Source organism: Sinocyclocheilus anshuiensis, unplaced genomic scaffold (genome assembly GCF_001515605.1).
Source record: "Sinocyclocheilus anshuiensis isolate Anshui unplaced genomic scaffold, SAMN03320099.WGS_v1.1 scaffold124, whole genome shotgun sequence".
Taxonomy (NCBI): Eukaryota; Metazoa; Chordata; class Actinopteri; order Cypriniformes; family Cyprinidae; genus Sinocyclocheilus; species Sinocyclocheilus anshuiensis.
In genome coordinates this window covers 1277348-1287773 of record NW_015554082.1, presented here as the reverse complement: position 1 = coordinate 1287773, position 10426 = coordinate 1277348, and the positions used below count along the sequence as shown (strand labels likewise).

At 34.1% G+C, this 10426-nt stretch overlaps 1 protein-coding gene across 3 annotated transcripts in view; it reads left to right on the top strand.

Annotated features, from left to right (window-relative positions):
• LOC107669103 (RING finger protein 145-like) overlaps nt 1-10426 on the top strand; it is a 47119-nt gene that overhangs the window by 33546 nt on the left and 3147 nt on the right. For all 3 annotated transcript variants that reach the window (XM_016461221.1, XM_016461222.1, XM_016461220.1), the window contains 7 exons: nt 1704-1795; nt 3723-3958; nt 4050-4225; nt 4431-4571; nt 5375-5557; nt 5657-5804; nt 7084-7440. In XM_016461221.1, the coding sequence (XP_016316707.1) occupies nt 1704-1795; nt 3723-3958; nt 4050-4225; nt 4431-4571; nt 5375-5557; nt 5657-5804; nt 7084-7440 (1333 nt within the window). The remainder of the gene's footprint in view (nt 1-1703; nt 1796-3722; nt 3959-4049; nt 4226-4430; nt 4572-5374; nt 5558-5656; nt 5805-7083; nt 7441-10426) is intronic.

Sequence of the window (10426 nt, the reverse complement as noted above, 5' to 3'; positions counted from 1 at the left end):
TATTATATTATATTATATTATATTATATTATATTATATTATATTATATTATATTATATTATATTATATTATATTATATTATATTATATTATATTATATTATATTATATTATATTATATTATATTATATTATATTATATTATATTATATTATATTATATTATATTATATTATATTATATTATATTATATTATATTATATTATATTATATTATATTATATTATATTATATTATATTATATTATATTATATTATATTATATTATATTATATTATATTATATTATATTAATTATATTGTATTATATTATATATTTATTATATTATTAAAGAACATTTATTGAAATAGAAAAAAAAAGTTTACTGTCACCTTTGATCCTTACTAAATAATAATTTCTTTAAAAAAGTTTACGGGCCCCAAAGTAGTGTATGTTATATTATGTTATTATTTACTTGCCTTCATGTCTTTCTAACCTCTATGCTGTTGTTTCTACATGGAACATAAAAGTTTATTTATTTTGTATTTTAATACCTTTAATACTATTTGAACAATAATAATTAATTAATAAGCTAATTAATAATTTGATTAATAAAGAAACTAGCCAAAGGAGGATTTTTTTTGTACGTCTATTAACATTTATATTTAGACATTTAAATAATTGTGCACAAAAAGATGTGTTTTTAATGCTTTGAAGGAAGAAAGAACATTAAGATCTGAGCAGGCATTATGACAGACTGGAGGCTCCTCTGCCATGCTCATGGGTCCGCGATTATAGTGTGGTGTTTTGCGTTTGACAGCTGGCTGTTTAGTGTCAGATTAAGAGAGAGCTTTTAGCACATTTCTCAGCATAATATGTGTCTGTAGAAAAAGTAGTGGCTGCTCAAATTAAGATCACCCAAGTGTGGCAAAGTCATTACTGCCAGCTCGTAACTTACCTGCCTCCCTCTATTCCCTCTCTGCCTCCTTAAACTGAGCAGAGCCAAGCTCAGATAAGAATTTAAGCAAGCTTTGTAAATGTTTATTCAGGTATATGTGTGTCATATATGACATCCATTCGGTCCTCTAAATGAGTTAATCTCCCAACTTGTCTGAGTCATGTAAGAAAAAAAAAATTATGATGTTGCAAAGCCATTTCAATAATCAAAATGTTCACCAAAAGCTATTTTAGGGCTTTAAAAGTGCACAGCTTTTATGGTCCACTTTTATGCTGCTTTAATGATAATTTTGCATATTTTTTTAAGCTTGAAAGCTTCAGTTTTATGCATTATAATCATGAAAAAAAGAGCGACCAGCACATTATTCAGAAATTCTACCTTTGTGTTCCAAGAACAAAGTTATACAGGATCTTTTTTCCCACCACAAAAATTTGTTTAAGATAAAAAATAATTGCTGGAGCCCCTGCAGAGGCCCTAGGGCTTACAGACCCCTTATTAAAAAGCTCTTATTAGCTAAGGGTAAAGGAGTATTTTAAACTTCTAAATGTCAGAGTGGTTGTTGGTTTTTTTTGCTCAGTGGGACTCAGCTGAGAGTTATATAAGGGATTGTTCTCTCAGGAATTCTAGTCTGATAAAAACAGATGGACTGATGGTTCCACCGCTTTGCTCTGTCTGACTCGGGCTGTAAGTATAGATCCTCCACAGGCTGTGATGACTCGGGGGGAATGTCGCGCTGTGAGAGGTTAGAATAAGGTCTCTGTTCTCTGTTTCAGGGACTATGTGCGCAGTGAACTGGAGTCAGGCTATGAGGGCCCGCTGTACCTGGAGCCTCTGTCCATCAACTGCTTCACTACTGCGCTCATCTGTAAGTGCCTTACAAAGTCTCCAAAGCATCTCAGTTGTTGTTGCAGGATTGAAAGAAAGGGATTAAAATGTAAGCATTAAAACATTATTCTTTTTTCATTAGAATAATGTGCACTGATGAATTAGTGCTATTAGGGCTGTCCGATATAATACCAAAATTATATATTAGTTTTTAATATTTAATTAGTGTAATTAATTATTAATAAAATAATATAATTTGTTTAAATGTTCATATATATATATATATATATATATATAATATTTATCAAGCATAAAAATAAGATTTTTTTGTATTTAAAATAATATACAGTCATGCACTATGACTATGAAGTTGTATTAATAAGTTAAACCGGGTCAGTTCTGATTTCATGTTGACTTCAATTTAATGTTCCAAGTCACGTTTCTGTTACGTGCGAGTCCCATACTGACTCATTACAGCTCTTATTCAGTCGGAACGTGTGCTCATGTAGTGTCATTCTGGGGAGAGTTGGGTAGTTTTGCATGTCTTGAGATGTGATGTCAGAGGTCAAGGCATTTCCCACTCTTGTTCCCGTCTCATATGCCGCCTGCCCTGAACCACACTGCGCAAAAGCCAGAGATGCAGCTTTCATATTTTCCCCTCTCATCACTTTTTCTATAAGTACCATCCTTTGCAAGTTTAATGTCAAAACCACTCCTGCTCACTTCCTATATTTAATTTTTTTCTCACTCATAAATATTGTATGCCCTTCCCCTTATTTGTAATATGTCATCTTCTCCCTCACTCTCTCTCACTTTCTGTCCCTTCCTCTGACTTTCTTGCTTTCTCATCAACTATATTTTTTCACTCTTTCTCTTTCTGTTACTCTTGACCTTTATACCATTAGGGAGGTAAATCTCACTACCCAGAACATATCCCGGTCATTTTTCACCTTATAATAATAATAATAAATGACACGATTTGCATAAGTAACACTTTACAACAAAGTCCCATTAGTTAACTTTAGTTAATGCATTAACTAACAATTGTTTAGAACTGGCTAGCTTTACTGAAACTGCAGACATTTTTATGGTTTTTATTTATAAATGTATTAATACATTTTTATTTTTTGTAGTACATAGAAAAGATTATGCATACTTTAAAAATAATTTACAGTAAACATCTGTAGGTCTTTTGAAGATAATATTCCCATCTTTATTTATAGTCTTTATTTATTGTTTTAGGGTTGAAGGTTTGAACCAATCCATAAATATAATTTGTGAAAAAGTACAAATAAAAATAAAACATTGGTCTAAACTTTTTTTAGTGTACCTTACTTTCATGTAAATAAAACTAATTATTTAAATTGTAAAGTACATCTACTTTAAAGTATAATCCTATGTATACATTAATACAGTACTTGCTGTACTGAATTGACATTTTTGTCAATTTGTCAATTTCTGTTTTTTTATTTATTTATTTTTTAGAAAGACATTGTGTACAGACAGGATTATTTTGTTACTGCATTACATTAATGAGATTTCTTCCCCCTCATTTGAGAGAATATGCTGGTCCATGATAGGCTTCATTTTTTGTATGCATCTAATTTCTCTCTTTTTGTTTCCATTTTGTGGTGAAATACATCCCTAGCATCTGAGATTCACCCTTTGGTGTACTGCTTGCTGTTTCACTATTGTGCTCATTGAGTTCTTGAGTGCTGCTGGGTCCTTCAGCCATTACTCTAAAATCTGTAGGGCCTAATTAACTCCAGCCAGAACAGATGCATTCATTAATGTCAGTGAGTACAGTAGGGAACAAACGGCACAGATTCAGGTCTGATGCTTTGCTGTACTGTAATGTATTGCAGTTTGGTATTAATAGCCATCTTATTATTGCTAACATTTCTATATGTCTTTAATTCTATTACGAGTAAGATGTTTTATTTCTCTGTGTTTATGTGTGTGTATAGGCCAGCTGGTGGTGTGTACCTTGTGCTCCTGTGTGATGCAGACCAAGCGCATTTGGCTGTTCTCAGCTCACTTGCTCCCTCTGGTGGCCAGGCTGTGCCTGGTCCCTTTGGAGACCATCGTTTTCGTCAATCGCTTTGCCATGATTTTCACAGGCCTGGAAGTCATCTACTTTTTGGCCTCCAACCTGCTGGTGCCATTTAATTTGGCCAAGACAGCGTACCGGGAGCTTGCACAGGTTAGAGGCTAAAGAGTGAGTTTTAGAACAGACTTGAGAGTGTTAAATCAAAGAAACAAGAATTAAGCTCTTCTCCATACTATTCTGTTAGGTGGTGGAGGTTTATGGGTTGCTGGCTCTCGGTATGTCTCTGTGGAATCAGTTGGTTCTGCCCGTGTTGTTCATGTGTTTCTGGCTGGTTCTGTTTGCTCTGCAAATCTACACATACTTCAGCACACGGGACCAGCCCACATCTAGAGAGAGGCTGCTCTTCCTTTTTCTCACCAGGTGAGTTGAAGTTCAGGCTGCTCTGCTTGTCAATCCTGAGCATTTAACTAAAGATCGTAATAGAGAAATAGAATAAGATAGGTGTCACTGATTTTTTTTCCCAGTAAAATATTTGATGAACTGTATGTAAATGTTAAATGTTTGATTGATTTTGGTCACATGAAGGTGCACAGCAACTTAATTTCTAAATGTAAATGGTCTCCAGTATTGCAGAGTGCTGTTGTACTCCGTACTCTCTGCTGGGCCTGGTCTTCACCGTTTCATTCATTGCTTTGGGAGTGCTCACTCTTTGCAAGTTCTACCTGCAGGGCTATAGGGCTTTCATGAATGACAACACCATGCACAGGTATCATATACCCACCCTCATGTCACTCAAAAAGATTGTTTTCTTATGAAACACAAAAGAATGTCGCCATTTTGTTTGATTAATTAATTAAATTATTATTTTTTTATTATTTAATGTTTTATTTACTTTTATTTATTTTATATTATTTTAGGTTATTTTTAATGTTTCTGAAGAAAGACTTAAATGCATTTATTTGATTAAAAAATACAGTAAAAACAGAAATATTGTGAAATGTTATTACAATTTAAAATGTTTTCTATTTTAATATATTTTAAAATGTAATTTATTCCTGTGATGACAGCAGAATTTTCAGCAGCTATTACTCCAGTCTTCAGTGTCACATGATCCTTCAGAAATCATTCTAATATGCTGATTTGCTACTAGAGAAACATTTCTTATTATTATCAATGCTGAAAACAATTGTGCCTCTTAATTTCTTGTGAAAATCCTGTTACATTTTTTCAGGATCCTTTGCTTAATAGACAGTTCAAAAGAACAGTGTTTATTTAAAATACTAATCTTTTGCCACATTATAAATGTGTTTCGTGTCAAAATGTCTTTTGATCAGTTTAATGCATTGAACCTGTCTCATCTCGGCAAAGGAGCTTTTCTTCATGCTTTGTACCTCTATTTAAGCTGCCACTCTGTCTTCCATTTAATCTTTCCTTAAGTAACTATACCATTATAACCCTGCTAAACAGTTTGGCATGAAGTCCATATTTGATTCATTATGGCACCTTTTTATCACATAATTGACCATGGAAATCACACGAGTCCATCAATCCCTCATCTCTCTCTCTCAGGGGAATGACGGAGGGAATCACTCTTCTGATCCTCGCTGTTCAGACTGGACTGATCGAGCTACAGGTCATCCACAGAGCCTTCCTCCTCAGCATCATCCTCTTCATTGTGGTGGCCTCCATCCTGCAGTCTATGCTGGAGATAGCTGATCCCATAGTGCTGGCGCTGGGAGCCTCCAGAGACAAGTACATAAGGATGATTGTTGAAGTCATATATTTATGTATTATACAAGTCAACATTGTAATTTAGTGTTCTGATTATTTAATAATCATTATTGCCAACAGGAGTTTATGGAAACACTTTCGTGCGGTTAGCCTGTGCTTGTTTCTGCTGGTGTTCCCAGCCTACATGTCCTACATGATATGTCAGTTCTTCCACATGGACTTCTGGCTGCTGATCATCATCTCCTCCAGCATCTTGACCTCATTACAGGTAGAGATCCCACACAAACACACACCATCAGCTCTGAACTACAGCATTAGTGAGTGTGAGAAACAGTATAAAAGAGCAGAAACTGAACAGAAACGAATGTGAGAAATTGTAACTCTCAGTATGGCGCTGTAGGAATGTTATCATTGTGTTGAGATTTTATTCCTGATATGGAATATGTTATTGCAACACAATCTTGACAAACAATTTAGGAGATTTTAATGGATTTTGGTAACATTATTAACCATACAAAATGCAGATCTAATAGAGGATCTAATAAAGTGTATTATATGATTTTCTCTCTGTTCTCTAACTGATTTCTAATATAAAGTTATTAAAAGAACCTTTCCGTTACTTGGATGATGTTTATGTTTCTCGCTAATCATCTTGTTGAACTTCAAGTTGTAACTGGTTCTGTGAGCCCTTACTGTAATTCCTAAAAAATATCCTCTATCTCGGGGAAATTAAATATAGGTTATTCTTAAAGAAAGGAGAAATGAAACTCTGCTTTAAAAGAGTCTTTGCATCCTGTTTGTTAGGAAATAAATGCACATATGTGTTCTACAACTTATAGTATACATACATACATGCTGTACATATAGATAGATAGACAGATAGATAATATAATTCATTAGTTAATGTCAGCTTTATCTTTAGTTAATAAAATATAACTGTTCATTTTTAGTTCATGTCAGCTCAGTTCCATTGAATAATATTAACAGATATAACTTTTGATTTTAATAATGTATTGGTAAATGTTGAAATTAAAATTATTAAATGTTTTAGATCTATTTTTATTTTTTGTTCATGTTACCTGTAATGTAGTTAAACTAATGTTAACAAATGTAAAGTTATTGTAAAGTGTTACCAATATGTTATAATATATATTATATAATAAATATAATAATAATGTTTATTGATATTTAAATATTTAATTTAGTAATAGTAATAATTATAATAGATAGTGATATTTTATGTTTAAATTTTTATTAATACCAACAATTGTCATATTTCCAACTTTTTATGAATAAAAACGTGTACAAAGGGGTCTGAATACTTTCCGTACCCACTGTATATATATATATATATATATTTATAAAATGGTATAATTGGGCCAATTCTTACATTATATATAATCAGCATTTCATCGGCCTTTCGCCACCCTGCTATCTAGTCAATGGTTCTGAAAAACCTATTACAGGTGTGTAGGAGTTGTGATTATTGCTCATTTGTGTAATGTGAAATTCAACTGTCCCTCTGTTTTAAACTCTTTGACTCTCAGGTGCTGGGCACGCTGTTGATCTACGTGCTCTTTATGGTGGAGGAGCTCCGCAAGGCTCCGGTGGAGAACATGGATGATGTCATCTACTGGGTGAACGGCACCTACAGGCTGCTGGAGTTCCTGGTTGCGCTGTGCGTGGTGGCGTACGGTGTGTCGGAGACGGTGTTTGGGGAGTGGACCGTGATGGGCTCCACCATCGTACTCATCCATTCTTACTATAACGTGTGGCTGAGGGCCCAGCTGGGCTGGCAGAGTTTCCTGCTCCGCAGAGATGCTGTCAACAAGATCAAGAGCCTGCCTACAGCTTCTCACCAACAACTCCAGCAGCACAATGACATCTGTTCCATCTGCTACCAGGTGTGTGTGTGTGTGTGTGTGTGTGTGTGTGTGTGTGTGTGTTTGTGATGGATGCCAAGGTACATTCTGTAGCATGTGTCTTCTTGTGTATTTCTGTGCTAGATTGATGGTGGGATCAGTTAGGGTGCATCACTATTGTTCATACAATCCTCTAAGTATTAAACTTATGCGCATAATTTGTGTTGTATTATATACATGGACATATCTAATATTGCATGGCTTGCTGAGGAAGGACTTTTCCAAGCGATTGGATTTAAGATTTCTTTGTTTGGCGGACAATATTGTAGACTTACTTTGAAGGAACCTTATCCAGAGACTAGAATATAATAGAGATTTGGGGGTGAGCTGTTTTGACTTTGGTCAGTAAGCAATTGTTATTATTATTAATTACATGGATTAAAGTTTTCCGTCGCTACGAGGATTTCCGTCAATTGGAAAAAATGAGGGGTAAAGAAACATGTAGCGCGTTGTTGTTGTTGTTGTTCTGCCGTCGCACCAAAAATCATCCCCACCAGGGCTGCAGCTTCTCAAGTGACAACATAGTGACTTCGCTCGCAGTCGGGTTATTAGCAGAGAACACAACAGAACTTGAATTTCGGCGCGGGATTGCGTCTGTTAATAATAATTCTACTGATTCCCGCAGGTGAATTCCGCGCTTATATCGCAATGACGGAATGTATCATTTGCAAGTGCTTTTGAGTCTTGCTTATTTAAAGTGAAAGAGAACTCACTGCCCCTGCTCTCTTATAGACCATTTTCTGTGCGCCCACATACCACGATAAACTGAGACTGACAGCTTTTAAAGATTATTAAGGGAGTTTGCAAATGTGATATTGATTTAATACAACAGTTCAATAAACAAGAAGTTATTAAATTAATAACAAGTGACGTATATTGTTTGACTATAACGCTACTGCCTGATTTTGCTCTGTTTTGTCAACGAAAATAGTTTCAAACAAAGTCACAGCTAGGGATATGCCGGTATCAAATTTTCATGTTGCGATTAATTGCTAATGCTTTTATCACGGTATACGGTATTATCACGGTATTGACATTTAGTTAAAAAAAAGTGCTGTCATAATACAGTGTAACAGGTTTAATAACTTTTTTCTTATAACAAAAATAACTGAACATTTAAATGCAATAAAGCAATACAGAAAAATGTATAAAGCTAAAAGTTTTACACAGATTAAAGTGCAAAAGAACTATAAAGACCAATAGGTATCCCTTTACAATAAGACCTCATTAGTTAACCTTAGTTAATGCATTAACATTCACAATGAGCAATAGCTACATTTGCTACAGAAGTTATTAATTATTAGTTATTAAGTCTTAGTTCATGTTAGCTCATTAAATAACACAGTTGCAACTTTCGATTTTAACAACGTGTTATTAAATATTGGAATACCTAAGATTAATGTTCAGAAGAATTTTTCATTGGCAGTTTATGTTAACTAATGAATTAACTAATGTTGACTAATGAAGCCCTAATGTAACGTGTGACCGAACAATAAAGAATCAAAACACTTTCAAACAATATCTAGGGCATGTTGTAGTCCAGATTAAAATGTAAAAAAAGTTTGAAAATAAATAGCCTATTAAGTCTAAATATTTAAGTATTTGGTGCTGTGATGAACATCATAGCAAATACACAAATCTGAATGGCAGTTTAAATAATTTAAACACGATTCAGACACAGAAAGTAGAGCAGCTGCTTTGTTTACAGGATATCATTTAAATTAATTATTATTATTATTATTATTATTTCTGCAGTTTAGCGCCATCTGCTGTCAGAGAGTGAAAGTGCGCTTTCATCCAGAGCGTCTCTCACATGTTCCGCTATGTGCTTCTCATCCACGCTTGTTTATGTCAGAGTGCTTGTTTATGTCAGAGTGCGCACGGGTCTTTCAGGCAGCATACAGCGGTGTTGTGTATTTTGACCAGTTGATGGGAAAAGTATTTTTAAAATGCATTCAAAATTCTGAATAACTTGTAATATATAATTATTCACGGTATTTAGAAGAGTCCACGATAACAATATCGTGCATATTCATTACCGTGATATATCGCAATACCGAATACCGGCACAAGTCTAGTCACAGCCAAGCCGCTGCGCATCTCTAAAAGCAAACACAGCGGTGTTTCATTCATGAATGAAAGTGCGTGGTTGAACGAATCTAGTGAGACAGTGATTCATGATTACCCATTCAGCCGTTCGAACGAATCAATTGAATAAATGATTCAGTGATAAAATCTTTGACTTGCTGCCACCTGCTGGCGAATTTAGTTTAATTTTTAACGTATAATTTCAGTTACTCCAAAGAGAAAGGAAAACTTGAAATCGCATCATATGACCCCTTTAATATTTCTATATTCAAAATGTTATATTTAAAACATTAATCGCAACATGAATTTAATTGCACTCATGCCACCTCTGAGCCTCATTAAACGTCTGAAAATGTACCTTCAAGCCAATTTTGTGTTCTTCTGTGTCACCTCTGTAGTACAAATTAATTTTTTATTGGTACTAATTTCATATGATTGATAACTTGTTATTTGTCTTATTCTACTTCTTATTATATTGTTTTAATTAGAAATTTTTAAAAAGCTTATAAACATACATTTCTGAATTTGACAGATGATGACATACTTTTAATACATTTAGAAAAATGCCATTACAAAGGTAAAAAGAAAATGCCCCTGTAAATCACTTTAAGGAGGCAAATATCGCCTCATATCAGGAAGGCTAATTTTTGATCAGAATTTGATTATTGATTAGAAGGTGATCCTAATTTTTTTTAAATGAGGAGGACAAGCACTCCTAAAAAGAAAAGTAAGCATAGAGCCCTGTGTAAGAGTATGTTAGATCCGTGCATGAGGTCTTAAAGGGACAGCAGCCTAAATAAACCTGCTGCTATCTTTCATTATACAGTGAAGACTACCCAGTGCTATTTTACAGTTGAATAGATTGTACTGTAGTTAGACC